Raw genomic sequence first — 21,345 nt, 5'->3', positions numbered from 1 at the left:
GAAAAAGTTGTATTTTTTTCCAACCAAGTAAGAAAATCTTTTTTAGGGCGCCTGGGTGGCTCAGATGGATAAGTGGCTGCCTTCGGCTCAGGTCATGATCCCAGGCTCCTGGGATCGAGTCCCGCATCAGGCTCCCTGCTCAGCGGGAAGCCTGCTTCTCCCTCTCCCTCTGCCATTCCCTCTGCTTGTGCTCTTCTGTCTATCTCTCTGTCAAATAAATAAATAAAATCTTTAAAAAAAAGAAAATCTTTTTTAGCTAATGTGTTTAGTTCATTTTCATTTATCAGATAATATTTATATTTATGAATTTATTTATACTATTATCAGGTACCTTCTGTTTCTCTTTCTTCTCCCTCTATTCTTGCCTTCTGTGAGAATTGGATGAGTTTTTCTTTTTTTTTTTCATTACATTTCCTTTTCTCTCTGGTTTTGGCATGGAATACTATTTCAGCCTTTAGAGTTATTCCAAAAATTTAACATGAATGTTTTTACTTAATATTTAAAGTTAGTATATTTGCTCTTCCATTGAACTAGACCTTAGAATACTATAATTCTAATTAACACTCCCCTCTCTACAAATGTGTGTGCACATGCATACAATAGCGATATAAGATAAAATTCATTCTCTAACTTCTCTTTATTTTGAACCCAGATTGGAATTATGATTGTCATTTACAGTCCTCTAAATCTCTTAAATCTTCTCTCATATTTTCCCCATCTTTTTATCCTGTGCTGCATTATGGATAATATCTTTAATTCTATCTTTTAGTTCACTAATTTTCTATTTTATTGAGTTTAATCGGATTTTCAACTTATCCATTGGGTTTTAAATTTCAATTCTTACTTTTTCCTATCTTCAGAAGTTTTATATTTCAGAAGTACCTGGCTGGTTCAGTCAGTAGAGCATGTGACTCTTGATCTCTGGGTTGTGAGTTTGAGTCCCAGTAGAGTGTAGAGATTACTTAAATAAATAAAACTTTTTTTAAAAAGTTCTCTATTTCAAATATTCTCAGCCCTTTTTCTAGTTATTTATTCTTTATTCACATTTTCAATCTTAACTTCCATTTTTTAAAAAGATTTTATTTATTTATTTGAGAGAGAGAGAATGAGAGATAGAGAGCACGAGAGGGAAGAGGGTCAGAGGGCGAAGCAGACTCCCTGCTGAGCAGGGAGCCCGATGCGGGACTCGATCCCAGGACTCCAGGATCATGACCTGAGCCGAAGGCGGTCGCTTAACCAACTGAGCCACCCAGGCGCCCTTAACTTCCATTTTTAAAAATATATTAAAAATTATTTTTTTCTGGGTCTGATATTTTCAATATTTGAAGTCTTTTCAGCTCTGATTCCGTTTTTTTTTTTTTTTTCCTGGTTCTCATTATGGTGCCATATTTCCTTTTATATTTTGTGAATTTTTACTGTGAGCTTAAGTTTTGTAGAACTTTGTGAGGATTCTCTAGGTCTTAAATTCTTCCAAAAGATTTAAATTTGCCTTTTCCCAGAATCTTGGGAGGCACTACCAACTTGAACTGTGACTAATTTAAAATATAATCTTGGCTTGAGATTTTTGGGAGCACTTGGTAATGTTAATTTGGATCACAGCAAATCCATAATGGACAACTTGTGTTTAGGAATATCAGGGAAAAAATTTTTCCCGTCTAATAGTGCAGACTGAGACAGGTAATTTTATTTCTGTTCCCTTCTGTGGTGTTGTCTCTTTCCAGCTCTCTATGATGAGCATGTAGCCACTTGGTATTGCAGATTTACACGGTGGTCTCCCATTTTCCATGAACTCTTAGGTATCTCTGACCTTTTCTTTAGTCTCATGCACCCCACACAGCTATCAAAATGGAGCTCATAGGAAACAGACTGAAGGTTGTTGGAGGGGAGAGGGGTGAAGGGATGGGGCAACTGAGTGATGGACATTATGGAGAGCACCGGATGTAATGAGCCCTGGGTGTTACATAAGACTGATGAATCACTGAACTCTACCTCTGAAACTAATAGTACACTGTATGTTAATTAATTGAATTTAAATAAAAAATAAATTTAAAAAATAGAGCTCAGTGTTACTGGTATTTGGTTAATTCCCTCAGGGCAAAAGCCAGCTTAAGTCCTTATTTACCTTTCTGGATTCTTATTTTTGGTTAACTTTTTGGTCTCTGAGTATTTCTTAGATTCTTTTCATTTCTTTGATACACTTAAAAACAGTTTTTAAGTAGTTTGTGTAGTTTATTTAGTTGTTTTAATCAGGGGAGTTTTTATAGTGTTCATAGACAAATTGCCAGTAATAGATTCTTCTGTAGTTTTTGTAATTATGCTGAGTAAAATACATGGAATTTTTTTGCATGAATGAATAATTTTGTATATATTATATTGAAGCTGCGGTTTTTTCATTTAATGGTGTGTCTTGAAGATCTTTTCAAGTTATACATAAAAGTTTTTTTATGTAAATAGCAATTTAGGTAATTTGAACCTTCTTATGTAAGACAACTAGAAAAGCCGAACAAAGTATAAATAGCATCTGACTGAAAGCAATAGCAAAGTACAAGATAAAGAAGAATTATGAGGTCAATGCGAAAAAATGTTCTGCCAGCTGACTAAACCTCTATTGGAAATTTTTACTGGAAATCTCACCCAAAGATTTTGCTTTCATTTTATTGGTCAACCAAATTGCAAGGAACATGGGAATTTTGTTCTCTTTTAGGTGTGTACATGGTTTCCCATGATGTTATTGTTTCTAATGAAATGGGAGAATAGGGGCGTCTGGGTGACTTGGTTAAGTGTCTGGCTCTTGGTTTCGGCTCAGGTCATGATCTCAGGATTGTGGGATTGAGCCCCATGTCAGACTCCACGCTCAGTGGGGAGTCTGCTTGGGATTCTTTCTCTCTCTGCCTCTCTGCCTCTCCCCTCACTCGTGTTTTCTCTCCCTCAAATGAATAAATAAAATCTTAAAAAAAAGAAATGGGAGAATAAATATTCTAGTGAGAGGCAGTTGGTTAGACTCAAATATTTTTTTCCTTTTAAATTCAGGAAAAATTTCAGGGCACCTGGGTGGCTCAGTCGGTTAAGCGTCCACCTTAGGCTCAGGTCATGATCCCAGGGTCCTGGGATCAAGCCTCGCATTGGGCTCCCTGCTCAGCAGGGAGCCTGCTTCTCCCTCTTCTCCCTGCTCCTGCTCTCTCTCACTGTCTCTGTCCCTCTCAAATAAATAAATAAAATCTTTAAGAAAGAGAAATTCATGAAAAATTTCAAAAACCAAAACTCCAATTTGTGTTTTTATTGGAGTTCATCAATTTTATTTATCTATTTAGAGAGAATTGATACCTATGTCACCCAATTTTTCTGTCACACAATTTAATTACTGATTTTTGTTGTTAAGTTGCTTTTGGTGTCATCCATGTTTGGTTCATCTTATTTTTCATACTGTCTTTAATAGCACTTAACCTTAAGTATGTAATAGTTGATGAATAGATACATGAAGGAATATATAATCCTAACTCCTTATTTTTCAATGGACATGGAAAGATATCTGTTGTAAATAACACTGTTCCTTCCCTCAAGGGGGTTATAACTGCTGTTATACTATTGTCAACTCTTTAGAGGCAGATAGGGTATTTTAATGCTGTGATGAAAGTATTTTCTTCTCAGAAAAATGCACATATGAATTCCTACCAAATTTTGCATACCATTCTAGGGGATTCATAGGTATTTTGCTCTACTCAGATATTTTATTTTTTTTTAAGATTTTTTAATTTATTTTTTAACAGAGAGAAAGACACAGCGAGAGCGGGAAGACAAGCAGGGGGAGTGGGAGAGGGAGAAGCAGGCTTCCCGCTGAGCAGGGAGCCCGGTGCGGGGCTCGATCCCAGGACCCTGGGACCATGACCTGAGCTGAAGGCAGACTCCTAACGACTGCGCCACCCAGGCGCCCAACTCAGATATTTTAAATGTCCATCCCTGGATCCCAACTAAGCAAACTTTGCTTCAGCAAGGTCTCAACCTTGGCACACTGGAGCTTTTGGTATTGCTATGGCCTGGATATGTGCCCCCAAATTCATATGTTGAAATCCTAACCCCCAAGGTGATAATAATAGGAGGTGGAGCTTGTGGGAGGTGATTAGTCCGTGAGGGTGGAACCTTTATGAATGGGATCAGTGCCCTTATAAAAGAAGACTGAGAGCTCCCTTATTCACCTCTGCCATATAAAAATACAGCAAAGATGCAGCCAGTCATCTGTGAACCAGGAAGCAGGCCCTAACCAGACAATAAATCTTCGAGCACTGGGGCGCCTGGGTGGCTCGGTCGTTAAGCGTCTGCCTTCGGCTCGGGTCATGATCCCAGGGTCCTGGGATCGAGCCCCGCATTGGGCTCCCCGCTCCGCGGGAAGCCTGCTTCTCCCTCTCCCACTCCCCCTGCTTGTGTTCCCTCTCTCACTGTGTCTCTCTCTGTCAAATAAATAAAATCTTAAAAAAAAAAAAAAATCTGTGAGCACCTTGGACTTCCCAGCCTCCAAAACTGTGAGAAATAAATTCTTGTCTATAAGCCACCCAATCTATGGAATTCTGTTACAGCAGCCCAGACAGATCAGGACAAGTGTATAGATCTGATCTAAAGTCAGTTCCACCATGATCGTAGTTCCACCACTATAAAGACTGCTGTAACTCTATATAGGGCAATAACTCCTTCATGGAAAGATCTTGGGATGTTATACTTGTTTGTTGATAAGAACCCAGGCAATTCATGGTGACTCCTTCCCTCTTTCTGGCCCTTGGAATCCAGAGGACATTGTCTTGTCTCTCCTCATCAGACTGCATTATCTATCCTGAGTAACCTAGAAAAATCAGAATTAGGATGAGCACACATCTCAGCTTCTCTGGGACAGTCTTGCTTTCCACCTGTTGTTCTAGTGTCATTTTTAATAGTGCTTCCTTTCATTCTCAAAGTGTCCCAGTTTGGATAATAAATTACACAGTCACCCTACTCAGAGTGAGCAGGCTTTGATCGATTTTAGCTTTATTTCTGGTCAGCCACGTGGATTCCATTCTCAAGCCCCACCCTTCCAGTATTCCCATTGTGCTAACTCTCCTCTTCCTCATTCTGAGTCCAGACTCTGATCTGCCTGATCAGGAGCCAAGACTTTTGAGATGCTAGCACAATCAATCGTATACAACTCAACTCCTCCACAGAATCTTCTTCATAAAATACCCTCTGGTCCAAATGTCCTTCCACCAGTGGACCTAGTAGGGTGTAGCGGGCACAGCCTCTAGAATCCTCTAAGGGATCATAGCCAAGTTCTACTTGTCCCTGCTGTAGCCAGTACAGCCCTTGTTTGTCAGAACCTGTCAACACCTCTATCCGGATGACTTTCTGTGGCTTCTCCAAAATCACTGTCAGGTAGTTGCCTTCTATAGGATCGAGGACAGAGTAGCACTCCTTGTTCAGAATATAAGCATACTGTGGAATAATATTCAGTTCTGCCATCATGTCAGTGAGGACATCGGCAACAGGGTTGTCTGGTTCATCAAAGACCTCTTCCTTCTCCACAGGAAAGCAAGTGTCCTCAAACACAGAATAATTGCCCATGTGGTAGAAGACCGAGGGACTGAAACGAATTGGAACATTTTGGGCCAAGAGTAGACGGAATTCAGAGAGAAACAAATGAATGGGAATGTTCTCATGGAAAAGGAGAAAGAAAGAGGTCAGGCGGGAGAGGTCACTGTTGTGGAAAACTTTCCCAGAGAGGCTTAGGCTGGAGAACTCTAGGATCACCCAAGGTAGTTCTTTCCAGGCTGATAATACCCAATAGATGGTAGAAATAAATTTGGGGGTGCAGTGCACATAATCTTCTATCATCAGAAAGTATTCAGAAAGGTTGAGAGCAAAGTTCATGAGGAGGACATAATTGACTTTCTGCCTGGAATAATGTGCTTCACAGGGTGAGGCGTGACTAACGTTATTCAGATCTCCTGGGAGAGGGGAGTCACTGAGACCACCCTGGATCACGAGCAGCTTCTGGGCCTCGATGTGTGGTTTGAAGAGGCTTGAAATATTGGCAACCGTTTGGCTGAGCCATTCGGGATCAGGATCGGACAGGTGGACCAACACTACGATACAATTCAGCTCAGGTTCTGAAGAAGCTTGGAAAAGGGACTGCAAGGTGTCCAAGAGGTAGCTCCCATGAAGGTGCTGCTCTGAGGAAATCCCCACCGTCAGCAGCTCTAGGGGTGGAGGACGATAAGGGAGCCTTTACCACTTGCAGATGGGGAAGAATTCCTAGGTCTCTCCTCTCAGGTCTTCCCCTTAATGCCATACCTGTGATAAATTCACATTTCCTTTCCTTGGAAGAGTGTGGTCCAGATATGAGGTTAATCTCCGGTTAGAAGTTGTGAAGTGGTTTTATTTTATCACACCCTTAAACGGCTATTGGCAGAAACTTTATGAGGGACAAGTCTCCCTCTGATGGGGGAGGCTGCCATGTACTAAAGGTAAATTTCTTGGCTTGGCCAGTTAACCAGGCCTTGACCTCAGAGTTATCTCAGCTACTGTGGATCAATCAGACCTGGATTAGAGGATCTCCAGGGACCTACACAAAGCCAAGGCTTCTGGTAGTCTAGTGTACAGCTAGTCAACATCCAGCCACCCTTTTCTTCCTCTACCCAGTGCTTTTTACCACAGCTCTCCTCTCCTCTCCTCCTCTCCCATGCTGTCTTTCCCCCCCACCCCCCGGGGTGCTGGACATGAATGAGCTTCACTATGGGATGGCTCCTTAACAGGTCACTATGGACTTCTCAACTTGTTAGTCATTCGGGGGGGGGGCAGTGGGAAGAAAGTACACTCAGGATTAAAACGTGCACCAAATTTCATAGCATGGCCCTCCCTCAGAGCATCCTGCTTTCCTCCCCAGATGACAGCTCATGTTCCCTTTTTACCCATCCTCCTTTTTCTTGTTGGAATACCTTGTCTGACCTCCTCCCAGTCTGACCACTCCCTCCCCTATACTCACTCTTTTCCTGGGGAGGGGATCCAGCCAGGAATTTGTAGCTGGCCCGTTGGAGTAAAGGGGAGGGTTTCTGCATGTCCTTGAAGGTCGCCAGATGGTTCTTCTGTTCAGAGCTGATTTGCTTCTCATTGAGCTGCCACAGTGTTTTCTTCTTTTCCTCCTGCTGAGGATATGATGAACATCAGCCTGGAGAAAGTAAGGGGCAGATCCCCCCTTTAAGACGGGCGGGGCATGCCCCAGATCTAGTCACCAGAGAGCCCAAGTGTCAGGACTTAGTTGACTGCTGTCCCCACCTCATCATGAGAACACACAGGACTTTCCAGAAGGGGTGGTGGGCCCTGGAATCAGGTAGAAAGTAGGAATACCTGTAGGAAGTTCCTAGGCTTCTGTAGAGTAGAACTTGCTGGCCCCACCATGTCTCACATCTAATTTCTCTTACCATTATCAGGCTGGCCAAGGTCATCTAACTCAGCTTCGACTGTGCTGGATTCTGTGGCAGGTACTGAAGACCAGTGCCTGGTCCTGTCCTTATGGAAGACACCCACAGTGCCTCAATTCTAAAGACCTTTCTTTTACTCCACTCGGACTATATGCATGTTTCTCGACCACTTCCCCACGTCCACCTGTGCTTTGCTGTAGCTGGTCTGAGGCATTAAGGAAAAATATAGACTCCTAAAACCCGAGCATGCCCTGCATTGGATTTGGTTTTCTTTACTTGCAGATGTTGTGCACGTGGGAGAAGTTATTTTAGGGCTCTGTGTCTCAATCCCTTTGTATGAGAAATGGGATGACTAACCTCTCTCATGCCAGGCTCTGTTGAGGGAAGTGGCCAGCACTCAGGCAGTCCTCATCACATGCAGATCCTGCCAGTCAGCATGGTTTTCTAGAAGTGTCTGTGCATTACTCTCTCCACACTTAAACTGCCCTCTCTTCCTCCTTGCCTTTATTCAAATATTATACATCTTTCAAGGCTGGTTCAATATTAACCTTTTCTCTGACACTCTCCTGATTCTTCAAGTGCCCTCTTCTTAGAACTTCTGCGGTGATAACTAGAGTGTTCGCATGACTGGAAAAAAATCCCCCCCTACCGAAGTATTGGCAAACAGTCCAATCTCTGTCTCTGGTACTTACCAATGATAAGTTATATGTAAGATGCTCCTCATTATTCTTTTGGAGGAAGAAGTTCAGGAAGATTAAGGACACAGCAACGATGATATATCTCCATAGGCAATGATGCATGGTGCTGGAGCCTGGAGCGGCTCTGCAAAGAAATGTGAGTGGGATACAGATCCTGAGTGCCTCCAGCTCAGAAAAGCATAGCGATGGCCTCCTCTTGCCTGGAAGTCTCCCATTACCTTTCCCCTCTTCCCTCCTCCTGGACACCATTGCCAAATCATGTCAGTCGCCTTTTCCCCACCCACTTCAACCCTCCTTCCTACTTGTAGCTATCTAAGGAGAGACAAAGGCCAAAGAGTTTGATCCTTTTCCCACTTCTACCTTCTTCACCTCCTGTCTGGGTTTCCAGGTGAAATTGGAGTAGCTTCTTTTGTTTATCCACTCTTGGAGTAGAGACCCAACCAGAGAGGATGTGTTGCCAAGAAGAGGAAATCAAGTGTTAGACATTAATCATATTCTTCTCTAAACTCCAAATTCAAGTCAAAGTCCTTCCTTGGATGTTATTGACCCATAAATTGGGTCTTGTCTGTTAGTTCCCCATTTACTTTTGTGTCTGATCCTTCTTCCTAGGACTATGTTAGGCAGATTATGATGTTTTGAATCAAGTCAGAGGGACCAAGGGAAGCTCTTGTTAGTATATCTCTCCCCATCCTGAACTGGTAAGTAGGATGGAAACCTAAGAGTGACAAGAGATTTCTAATCACGTGAAAGTCGTTACCATGTTTGGAGTGCTACATCCATGGAGTCTTTTTGTCTAACAGAAGATGTGGCTTGAGAGTTTATTGGAGAGCTGGAATTTCTCTGAAATCAAGGAGAAAATAATATTTGTATGCTTGCAAGATGGGGTCCCAGAGTGGCTCCTCTGAGGTAGCAGAAATAAGTCACCCCTCCCAGGAGACCCTGCTTGACAACCATTGTCCAGCCTGAATGGGGGGCTGGTTACCACTCCAGCCTCACATCAAGCACCTGTCTCTGGATAAGGTGGAGCTAAAGTTTTAAAGCCGGCTTTCCAGTCTTTTATCTCAAACCCAGAGGTGTGGAAATTAACTGTTGGTTTGAATCTAACTAACGAAAATGGATATTGAATGTTCCCTTCCCCTATTAGAGGGTTGCCACAGATGGTTCCTGGAGGACTTATCTCTCCCCTTCTGCCCCCTCCCCACCCAGGTTCTGTGATGCTGTGCTGCTTGGGGGATATGGCAGTCACCGCAAATTGGCCCTCACATCTACAGTTCTTCCGTGGGCCTCCCACTTCCCAGAACTGCCCAACGGGCTTCTGAAGTTTCCTTTTCTTCTCTTTATCTGCTCTGTCTCATTACCAAGATCACATTTCCAGTTTTTCCTTGCTCCTCCCACCCCTCCCCTCCATGCTTGACTTGGCATTGGGCAAAACGCGGATTTGGCCTTTTACTAAGTAAAGAATAGAACCAAATGACATCGTCTCTTATCAGTTCAGCTTTTTAGATATGAAAAACTGAACCTGGGGCACCGGGGTGGCTCAGTCGGTGAAGCATCTGACTTCAGCTCAGGTCATGATCCTGGGGTCTTGTGATCGAGTCCCGCATCGGGCTCCACGCTCGGTGCAGAGTCTGCTTGTCCCTCTCCCTCTCCCTCTGCCCCTGTCCTGGCTTGTGCTCTGTTTCTCTCTCAAATAAATAAATAAAATCTTAAAAAAAAAAAGAAAAGAAAACAGAAACTGCATTTAGAATAAGATTTTACTTACAATAATGTTTTATTTCCTTTCAGTTTTATTGAGATATAGTTAACATACAGAACTATTTACATAGGTTTAATGTGCACAGCACAGTGCCTTTACTTACTTATATTGCAAAATGATTATGGCCATAAGGTTTAGTTAACATCCATCATCCCATATAGACACATACACACACATACACACATCTTTGTTATGAGTACTTTTAGTATTTACTCTCTTAGCAACTTTCAAATATACCATACCACAGAGTTAGCCATAGTCATCATGGTGTACGTTATATCCTCGGTCCCTATTTATTTGATAACTGGAAGTTTGGACGTTTTTTTTTTTTTTTAAAGATTTTTTATTTATTTATTCATGAGAGACAGAGAGAGAGAGAGAGAGAGAGAGAGAAGCAGAGGGAGAAACAGGCTCCCAAGGAGCAGGAAGCCCGATGCGGGACTCGATCCCAGGACCTGGGATCATGACCCGAGCCGAAGGCAGACGCTCAACCATCTGAGCCACCCAGGCGCCCTGGAAGTTTGGACGTTTTGACCACCTTCCTCCACTTCCTTCTCCCCTTAACCCCCCACTTCTGGTAGCCACAAATCTGATCTCTTTTTCTGTGAATTTGTTTTTTTTAGGTTCCACATATAAAAGAGATCATATAGAATTTGCCTTTCTCTGTTTGACTTCTGTCATTTAGAATAATGCCCTCTGTGTCCATCCATGGTGTCACGGGTGGCAGGATTTCCCTCTTTTTGATGGCTAAAGAGTATTACATACAATTTTCTTTACCCCTAATAGTGCTGTTTTGGGAAGTCCATGTATTTTTAAAAAACGCAGTCTTCTACCACGGCATAACTACCTTGAACTAAAACCCTGTTTCCTCCTCCTCTCCTCCGCTCTTTGAATCCTCTTCTTCCAATTTTTCCTGCCCTCTCCTTTCTCCTCTAGGAACCAAAAAACAAACAAGCAAACAAACAAAAATTATTATTTTTTAATTTTTTAAAAAGATTTTACTTATCTATTTGACAGCGAGAGAGGGAACGGAAGCAGGGGGAGTGGGAGCGGGAGAAGCAGGCTTCCCGCCGAGCAGGGAGCCCGAAGTGGGGCTCGATCCCAGGCCCCTGGGATCATGATCATGACCTGAGCCAAAGGCAGACGCTTGCTTAACCACTGAGCCACCCAGGCGCCCCAAACAAAAAATTATTATATTGAAGTTGAGGTGATTAGAGAAAATCTAGGACAATTTTTTTGCATTAAAATTATGTATAATTTTGGTGTTCAATTTATTATTTTTTCTTTTATGGTCAGTGATTTTTTTTTTTTTTGGTCTCTTTAAGAAATAGCACACTCGACGGAGTGACCAACGGCCTGCAGAGCAACATGCCTAAGTTTTATTGTGACTACTGCGACACGTACCTCACCCATGACTCTCCATCTGTGAGAAAGACACACTGCAGTGGTAGGAAACACGAAGAGAATGTGAAAGACTACTATCAGAAATGGAGAGCAGGCTCAGAGCCTGATCGACAAAACAACCGCTGCATTTCAACAAGGAAAGATACCTCCTACCCCATTCTCTGCTCCTCCTCCTGCAGGGGCAATGATCTCACCTCCCCCCAGTCTCCCGGGTCCTCCTCGCCCTGGTATGATGCCAGCGCCCCATATGGGGGGCCCTCCCATGATGCCAATGATGGGCCCTCCTCCTCCTGGGATGATGCCAGTGGGACCTGCTCCTGGAATGAGGCCACCTATGGGAGGGCACATGCCAATGATGCCTGGGCCCCCAGTGATGAGACCTCCTGCCCGTCCCATGATGGTGTCCACTCGGCCAGGAATGACTCGACCAGACAGATAAGAAGAGATAGGAACCTCTTTATGTTCATTTTATATTACTTGTGTACTTCACCGGGAGATCATGGTGTTGTGACTCTGGGTGTTTTCTCACAGCAGGACAAGGAAGACTTGCTCCCCCTTCCTATCAAAGAGAGAATAGTTTTTGCCGGGGAGTAGTGGGACCAAAAAAAAAAAAAAAAAAAAAACAATTTTCATTTGTATTGTGAAATGTGAAAATAAAATTGTCAACTGTTTTAGTTAAAAAAAAAGAAATAGCACACTCTACAAGGTTGCAGAGATAGTCTCTTACGTTTCCTTCTAGAAGCTTTGTAGTATTAATTTCCCCCCCAGCTTTATTGAGGTATATGGTAATTGACAAAAATTATATGCATTTGAGGTGTATGACTTGATGTTTTGATATATGTTTACATTGTGAAATAATCACCACAAGCAAGCTCAATAACATATGTCACCTCGCATAGTTACTATTTTCTTTCTTTTCCTTTCCTTCTTTCCTTCCTTCCCCCTCCTTTCTTTTGATGAAAGCCCTTAATATCTACCCTCTTAGCAAATTTCATGTATACAATACAGTATTGTTAACTATCTTCACATTGCTGTACATGAGATCCCCAGAGCGTATTAATCTTGCATAACTGGAACTTTGTACTCTTTGACTGAGATATCCCCATTTCCCCCTTTCCCAGTCCTGCCAGCCACCATTCTACTGTCTGCTTCCAGTAGGTATATACTGGTATCATACACTAGGTATATCATACACTATATACACGAGGTATTGTGTTTGTTTTTCTTTTGTAAACTAAGATTTAATTTTTACATGGTAAAATCACCTTTTTTTAGCACAGAGTTCTGTAAGTTTTGACGTGCATATACTGTCGTGTAGTTGCCACCATATTCAAGATCGAGAACACTATCATCACCTCCTGAAATGTCCTCATACTCTCTTGTAGTCAATCCTTTCCCTCACTCACAGCCTCTGGTAGCTATTCACCTGTTTTCCGTCTCCACGGTTTTGCTTTTTCCAGAATTTCATGCCAATGGAATTATGTAGTATGTAGCCTTCTGAGTCTGGCTCTTCTCAGCATGCTGCATTTGAGACTCACCCATATTTTTGTGTATATTAGTAGCTCATTCCTTTATTCTGCTGAGTGGTAGTCTACTTTATGGATGGCCCACAGCTTCTTTATTCATTCATAATTTGACGGATATTTGGGTTGTGTCCAGGTTTTGGCAATGACAAATAAAACCTAAAACCAAAAAATGTTCCCTATCAGGTTTTTGTGTAACATAAATTTTCATTTCTTTCAGATAAATACCCAGGAGAGCAATTGCTGAGTCATACAATCAGTGCATGTTTACTTTATAAGAAATTGTTAAACTATTTTCTAAAGTAGTCCGTCATTTTGAACCCTGCTCCCCCCCAGCAATATATGAAGAGAGTTCCAGTTGCTCCCAATCAATACTTGGATTGTCAGGTTATTTTTAAAACATTTTATCCCTTTGAATAGGCATATGGTAGTATCTCATTGTGTTTTCAATTTACATTTTCCTAATGGTTAATAATGTTGATCATTTTCCCCCTTAAAATAAGATTTTAAAGCTATATACTTTATTCTAAGGGCTGCTTTAATTGCATCCCATAAATTTAGAGGTTGTGTATTCATTATTATTCAGTTCAAAATAGTTTCTAATTTCATTTGCAATTTCTTTTTTGACCCATGAACTATTTAGAAATGTTGCTTAATATTCCAAATCTTTGGAGATTTTCTAGATATGTAATTGTTCTTGGTTTCTACTTTTATTCCTTTTTGGTTCAAGAGCATATTTTGTATGATTATAATCCTTGAAACCAGGGTAGTCCTCTAATACACAGCCATTGTTATGCTGTGGCAAAATATTTGGCAAAATCTTCTTGCTTGGCCTTGCTTTTGGTTTCCCACCTTACCCCTATCCTGACTTTCTGGCTTCACCTTTCAGTCTTTGATCAGATAACTCTTTGAACCTGAAGCAGATCTGGCTTCTCTGACTTGCCTTGTCAGTCCTTTCTTTGGCACCATTTTGTCATCTCCTGGCTTCCTCCATTTCTGGCTGGGCCCATTACCATCTTGCCTAGATAAGCCCTGGTCTGGGGCCTGGTCCCAATTTGCCTTCTTGGCCCAGGCACCCTGGACAGGAAATAGCCAATTTTTCTCCTAAACCTACAATGCTCAAGGGATTGTGATGGGATTAAGGAAGCGCTGGTGGCTAAATTTTGTTTCACCTAGTCAATCTGGGTGAAGATGCTCAGAGCAGAAAGGGTAGTGGCCCTCGGAGGCCAATTGCCAACGATGAGATTAGAGTAGTATATTTCCCTGCACTCACAGACGTAGCCAGCCTCGCTCTCTTTCTACTGATGTTTTTCGTACAATTCCATGAGTCTGTAGCCAACCTCTCACTCCCATGATGCAGCCCTGACCAGACTTCAAGACCTACACCTGTGCGTTTTGTGGGTATGCTGAAAAGGTGGAATTTTCCCTGATCCCCTTAACAGGGATTTGAAAAGATGGATTATCCCAGATAATCAGCCACCCAGTGAGTAGCCTAGGAAGAACGTGGCAGCATTCCTGGCTGCCCTTCATGAAACTCCACCCGAAGATAACTGAATTGCTTCACTGCTACTAGCCTTCATCATAAAAGAAGTGGTGCTCATTTTTTAAAAACGTAATTTCAAGAAAAGCTTTCAGGGACAATGTTATAGGGGCTGGGCTGCTTTACTGAACCGGAGAGCCCAGCAGAACTGCCATATGCTTTGTCAGGTTTTGAACACTGCTGGCCATATGTTCTCACTGGCTTTGCCCAGCCCAGGGCAGGCATCTGGGTAGAATGGAGAACAGCAAGCAGGGTCATGCCTGGATCGCCTTGGGATGAATAACACAGCTCAGGGGTTGACCAGTTCAGGACCTGACTGGCAGCCAATGAGCTTCAGAAGGTGCTCAAAGAGGAGGCTCAGGGCCAGCTTGTAGGTCCATTATGGGCACTAGAACTCCAGCTGCTTTTATTTCTGAAGGTGGGCCTCACCAACCTACCTCCTTCTTTGCGCCTTTCTGATGCAGGCAAGGCCCAGAAATAGAATAAAGGTGCAGTAACAGATGTCCTCTTTTCCTTAGGAGTCATTTTGTCTCTGAGGAACAATTGGGTCATATCTGGTTCACTAGGCCTGTACTATACTCAGGGATGGTCCTATTTGGGGACTTTCTAGACTGACAACCTCAAATGTTCTTCAGAGGGAAAGGGAAGAATATCCAGGGGATGCTCTTAATCATGGTTTAGACATAGACTTCTTTGGACTTTCTCAGAAAAATGCATAAAACATAACCAGGCCCTCACACACTCCTCAATACCTACTTATACAAAGACCACAACTCCCCCAACCACCCATACATATACCAGGTCACACCCCCGCATCCCCACACGCATATCCACTCCCACATGGCCACACATCAACCTTCCACAGACCAACCCCACACACCTACATAATATACCCTCTTATACACACAATACACTCTTCTCACTAACACACTTACCCACTACCTACCCACCCGCCTGTATATTCCATACATACCCATAGCACCCATACAGATTCCTCCTTGCAAAAACCATGTACACATCTCACACACTCAGGTTAGCTCCAGGTTAAGAACTCATCACTGTAGGGTGTCTTTTCACAAAAGTCCCCTACTCATAGACTTCTGTATCTGACAGCCTAGACTTGGGGATCCTGAGGAATCTCTTGGAATAAATCATCCGTGCTTTGGAGCAGTGTGGGTGGGGGCCCCTCCTCTCTGCTGTCCTTACTCTCTGTGCTTATCTCTAACTAGCATTTCCCATTATATGAGGATGTGATATTCTAGTATGTACTAATCTCGCCGCTAGTCTGTAAACATCTTGAGGCCAGGGACTGTATCATCAATCTTTGAATTCCCAGTGCTTAGCATAATGCTTAGCTCATAGAGGGCACTCAATTAATTTTGAGAGAAGGGGTGACTCACTTTCAGACTGCCTGAATGAAAATAATTCACCTACTCAACAAATATATGTGGAGTTTCTATTGGTTGCCAGGTGCTGCACTAGTCTTGTAGGAGGTGAAAGGAACAGCAAGACTTTGCCCAGTGACTTTTGGAAATATAGTCGAATGTGGGAGACAGGCAGACAGAAAGTTATAATACCTGAGGGTATTTATTTGTTCAATTCTTTTTTTTAAAGATTTTATTTATTTATTTGAGAGAGAGAGAATGAGAGATAGAGAGCACGAGAGGGAAGAGGGTCAGAGGGAGAAGCAGACTCCCTGCCGAGCAGGGAGCCCGACACGGGACTCGATCCCGGGACTCCAGGACCATGACCTGAGCCGAAGGCAGTCGCTTAACCAACTGAGCCACCCAGGAGCCCTATTTGTTCAATTCTTATGACATGGAAGGGACTCAATATAATTTCTTGATTGAACCAAGTGCTATAGTAGAGTTCAGCATAATATAATGTGAAAAATAGCAGAAAGGTGTTAACTCTGTCTCTGGGTGATCAGGAAAGACTTCCCGGAGGAGATTACATTTGAGCTAGAATTTGAGAGCTGATTGGGAATTTTCCAGGTGCATCTAAGGGAAAGGGCATGTTAGACGATCTGAATTCTGGCTGCAGGAGGTAGAAGGATATGAGTCTGAGAATTTGATCCGGATTGTGAGACTCTTATGAGTAACATAGGGCTGATGTTCAACCCAGTACTACTAACCAATTAGTAAACACCTGCCCTTGGGTGTGGTCCAGTGTCCCAGGAGGCATCTCTTTCCCTTCCCTGCTTCTCCCCAGATCTTCCATGACCTAGCAACAAGAGTTAAGAATTAGCACTTCAGGGGACTTCTAGGACCCTGTCCTAGTGCTGGGGCCAGTGCCTGTTGCTTTTTTTTTTTTCCTTAAAGATTTTATTCATTTATTTGTCAGAGAGAGAGAGAGAGAGAGCACAAGCAGGGGGAGCGGCAGGCAGAGGGAGAAGCAGACTCCCCACTGAGCGGGGAGCCTGATGTGGGACTCGATCCCTGGGATCATGACCTGAGCTGAAGGTAGACACTTAACCGACTGAGCCGCCCAGGCGTCCCGACCAGTGCCTGTTTTAATTGAAGTGTTCTTGTTCCATCTAATTTTTAAAATTTTCAGTACCACCTCTGATACAATGCAAAGAAAAAGACCCAAGAGAGAGTTAGTATTTACTGAGCAACTTTTGTGGCAGACATTGGTAGTGATGGAACGGGAAGTCACTTGCTAATGTGTTCTTATTGAGTCCTCATAAATGCCATTGAATGTACATATTAGTATCCTTATATATGAGGAAGTGAGGCTAAGTCAAGAGAAGAAATATTTATTAAGAGTCTGCTATTGATAGATGCTGCCTTGCTCCTGCCTTTGGCCATGGATCTTGATATTTGCATTTCTGGACTCTAACTCTTGGGAGACTTTGCTCAGCTGTCTTAGGATATCCCAACTTAATTTTGATCACAAGTAACCAACTGTGTTTTCCGATCAGCACACAACAAAATTCTTTTAAAATGGACAGAAGGTCAATAAAAGACAGCTTGATGTAGAGATTCATACAAGATGGGTGGGGACAATACCGTAAGAGAAAAACAAAAAGAAGTAGTTACTGAAAAAAGGATGAGAGAGAGAGAGAGAGAGAGCAGGGATAAGGGCAGAGGAAGAGGGAGAGAGAGAATCTTAAGCAAGCTCCACACCCTGGACAGAGTCTGTTGCAGGGCTTGATCTCATGACCCTGAGATCATGACCCAAGCCGAAGTCAAGAGTCCAACACTTAACTGACTGAGCCACCCAGGTGCCCCTGGGATGATCCCCTTTTGTATCAGAAATGCGCCCCATCTATGAGCTGAATGTCTAAAGCCCAGTGCTTCCACATCTGTGTGGTTGTACAGATTGTGTTTTGCACGAAAGGAGTGGTAGGGAACTAAAATCCACCACTATAAACCCTGGTTTGGATATTCCAACTGGGAGCCAGCCACCTTAGGAGGAGTGCCTTTTTCTAATTTATGCAAAAAAGCAGTATAGACTGGGTTGAATCCACTCAGTGCCAAGGTGGGATTACATGTGTGTGATTTACTGTGATTTATAGCCTTCAAGAATGCAATGGAAGTTTGACATCGGGGGAGGAAGGGAAGATCGGGTAGAAAGCATCCTGTACATCAGTGCAGTTTCAGGAAACCTCACACAGGCTGATGGGGAATCCCCAAGCTAAAGTTGCCCCATGGAAGAGTCCTGATCTTGTTGGAATTGGTCTGTTTTAGTAACCCTGATGTGCTCAGTCACCAGTGAGGAACAATCTGTGGGAAGTATGTTTAGTCTTTCAGTGAATTATGCTCCTCACAGCAGGAGAGTGGAGCACCACATTTTCATGGCAGCTGTAGTCAACCCCTTGCACCATACAGATCTACTTCTCCATTCAGGTTGGGGAGCAGCTCCTCCCTAGTTCCCAAGGGGAACTCTCAAGAGAGAGGTATAGCACTCATTGCTGTAGTTGCAGCAGGGCCATGACTTATACTCCTCTTCATTTTCCTTTCCCACCTATTCTGAATTCCTCTCACCCTCAGCTATTATTTTGGCGGGTCTTGGTGGCTTCCCTTCCCAGGTGGTATGACGCAAACCTACATTTCTAGGAGGTCTGAGTTCCTGTCAATCACAAACCTTCTTGTACTAGGGTTGCTACAAATGTCCATTCACAGTTACAGTGGGGCGGGGGAGTACCCGCAGGTGCCCAGGTGGGTCACCTAGATTCCATAGGTATTGTTTTCTGTTCTGCGTAAAAGTAACCCTACCTCCTCTTGCTGATCAGGGACAGTTACTCTTCACACAATGGTGACTACTTGTCTTCTGGTCTCTGGACACAAAGAGTCCAAAGTGCTCTGATGGCAGCTATAACTTGTAGTTCAATAGGCCCTTGCTGTGTCCTTTGGCAAGGGTGCATCCTCTTTGGGAATCAGCACTTTCAACCCTGGAGAGTCCAGAGTTGCAGATATGGGAGGCACAAAATCCCTTGGTGGGTCATGGGGAGTGATGGTAAGTGGGGCCCACTCCTGCTTTCACCTTTAGGTTCCCAGACCCATATATTCTTTCTTTTGGGGAATCATTTAGATCCTCTGATTTCATGTATATACTGTATCCTGAAGGATGCCATCCCATACTTTCAGAATATTTCTGAGCTAGTACTTCTGCTGTACCTTTAGAAAAGCATTCCAGTGCTCTATGAGGTCAGCTTCTTCTGGATGGTGTGCCATATGATATGACCAGTGGATCCCAAGGTCAGGAGCCCGCTTCTGTACTTCCTTTGTTGTGAAATGGGTCCCCTGATTAGATGCTATGTTGTGTGCAATTCCATGGCTGATGATCAGGCATTTCATAAGCTCCTAGACAGTGGTCCTGTCTGAGACTCTGTGGGCAGGAAACGACAACCCATGCCCAAAGTAGATCCCTATTCCTATAATGATAAACTGCTGGCTCTTCCAAGATGGAGCTTGCCACCAAATATCTGGCTGGTCTTCTCAAGGAATAGGACCATAATGGGGACTTACATTGGTCTCTCTTGTTGACAGGTTAGGTATTCAATGGTAGCAATAGCTAGGTCAGTCTTGGTAACTGGGAGTGTATGCTCTTGAGCCCATATGTAGTCTTCATATCTGCCACCATGGCCACTCTATTCATGTGGCCATTGTGCCACTTCCATGTTGCCTAATGTTACCTGGCTGAATCATTTGTCTACTTGGTTGTTCAGAGTCTCTTCCATGGGGATGCTTTCTGGTGGTTATTAACATGTGATACAAACATTTTCACACTTTGTGCCCATGCCCATATGTGCTTCCACGTTCCTCTATCCCAGTCCTTCGTAACTCCAGGCTCCTAGTCCTTTCCCTTCGAGGCCCCTTATAAGACAGTCAGACCTTTGGTCACTGTCCAGAAATCATGAATGACCTGACACCTGTTCAGAGCTCTGCTCATTGGGAAGATTTTCCTGTCCTGTCTTTCAAAGTCACCCCTAAATGTGTCCATAATGCAACCACCATCTGTTTTCAGCTTATACCCACATGTAGAGCACACCTATATGTAAATCAACCTTGGGCCTTTTCCCTGTCCTTCAGCTAGTGATATAGAACCCTCCGTATGGCTATAGGTATGAGCTGGGGGAGGGTATGGTGTAATTATTTTGGGTGGTATGAATTATCTACCAATGCAGCTTATTTCTGCCTTCTGGCCCCGCTTGATCCCAGATAAACCATTTTCCATCTTTTGATGGACAGCTGCTAGGCCTGTCTGACTTTATGACTTGGTGGGTATAACTGAATTCAGCTCATAACGGGAAGTTGTGGACACATGGTCACCAGGTGCTCCATGCTCAAGCATTTTGTATCTATCAGGATTCAATTACATGCCAAGAGCTGTTCTTCAAAAGGTGTATAATTTTCTGTTGCCAATGGCTTGACCTTGCTGCAGAATCCTAGGGGACTGCATTGTGATTCTCCCATGAGGGCTTTTCATAAACTTTACACTGCATCTTTTCCCATCAGCATAAGTTCTGATACCATCAGGTCTGCTGGATTGTATGATTTCAGTGGCAAAACTTCTTGTCTTGCAGCCTGGACCTGCTGCAAAGCTCTTTCTTGCTCCAAGACACATTCAAAGCTGGCAGCTTTCAGTATCACCCAGTAAATGAGCTAGAGTAGCATTCCTAGATTTGGAAACTGTTACTTGCAGAACCCAAAGAGGCCTACCAGGCCTTTAGTTTGGAGGGAATATTCTGGTACTCCCTTGACCACTGGACTCCAAAATACTTCACTCAAGTGGCAAATTCCTGAATTTTACCCTCCTACCGAGACCTCCAGCATGTAGCCACTTACTTGTCTTGTCTAATGAATATGATGTTCTGTGGGATATCTAGGCAGTCCAAATCTCTTTGGACTATATTATTACAGAGGGCACGAGAGTTTACATTGTTGTTTTTTTTTTTAAGATTTTATTTATTTGACACACACACACAGAGAAAAAGCAGGGGGAGTGGCAGGCAGCGGGAGAGGGAGAAGCAGACTCTTCGCTGAGCAGAGGGCCCAATGTGGGGCTTGATCTCAGGACACTGGGATCATGACCTGAACCGAAGGCAGATGCTTAACCAACTGAGCCACCCAGGCACTCCTGAGTTTACATAGTTGTGGGGCAAAAATGTGAATGAATATTGTCAACTCACGTGAATGTGAAGTCTTTCTCATTTTCTTCTCTAATCAGAATAGAAAAGAATGCATTTTCTAAGTCAATGGCTGCATAGTATGTGCTCAAAGGCATATTAATCTGCATTGACAATGACAGTATATCTGACACAGCAGCTGCAATCAGGGCTACTAAATGGATGAGCTTGTGGTAGTCTACGGTCATTTTTTAGGAGCCAGCTGGTTTCTGCAGGGGCTAGACTAGTGAATTAAATAGATATTATAGGGACCTCCACAATTTACACTTTAGGTCTCTGCTAGTGACATTAATCTCTACCATCCTTCCCTTCCCCACTTGGCATAGAGTAATTTTCAATTTGCTATCTTGG

The 21,345-nt window shown here is 43.2% G+C and overlaps 1 protein-coding gene and 1 pseudogene across 1 annotated transcript; one reads left to right on the top strand and one right to left on the bottom strand.

Moving 5' to 3' along the window:
• Positions 1-5,076: 5,076 nt before the first annotated feature.
• On the bottom strand, positions 5,077-8,239 carry LOC114221897 (alpha-1,6-mannosyl-glycoprotein 4-beta-N-acetylglucosaminyltransferase-like). The gene is made up of 3 exons (XM_088017236.1): positions 8,132-8,239; positions 7,004-7,160; positions 5,077-6,218 (listed from the first exon to the last, which is right to left on the bottom strand). The coding sequence occupies exons 1-3, from the start codon at positions 8,237-8,239 to the stop codon at positions 5,077-5,079; spliced, it is 1,407 nt and encodes a 468-aa protein (XP_087873362.1).
• Positions 8,240-11,237: 2,998 nt separating this feature from the next.
• On the top strand, positions 11,238-11,736 carry LOC114221991 (U1 small nuclear ribonucleoprotein C pseudogene; annotated as a pseudogene).
• The last annotated feature ends 9,609 nt before the right edge of the window (positions 11,737-21,345 follow it).

The sequence above is a fragment of the Eumetopias jubatus genome, unplaced genomic scaffold (assembly GCF_037043125.1).
Source record: "Eumetopias jubatus isolate StellerSeaLion01/CBP00866 unplaced genomic scaffold, mEumJub1_p1.0 scaffold_12, whole genome shotgun sequence".
NCBI classification, from domain to species: Eukaryota; Metazoa; Chordata; class Mammalia; order Carnivora; family Otariidae; genus Eumetopias; species Eumetopias jubatus.
The sequence above is the reverse complement of the archived record's forward strand: the minus strand, read 5'-3'. Positions and strand labels throughout refer to the sequence as shown.

Excerpts from the sequence above, each read along its gene's own strand:
- LOC114221897 (XM_088017236.1), bottom strand. The coding sequence starts at position 8,239 with ATGCATCATTGCCTATGGAGATATATCATCGTTGCTGTGTCCTTAATC. Across the intron at positions 7,161-8,131 it reads TTACATATAACTTATCATTG|GAGGAAAAGAAGAAAACACT; the intron begins GTAAGTACCAGA and ends TATCCTCAGCAG. Across the intron at positions 6,219-7,003 it reads ATCCCCTCCCCAGGAAAAGA|AGCTGCTGACGGTGGGGATT; the intron begins GTGAGTATAGGG and ends CTCCACCCCTAG.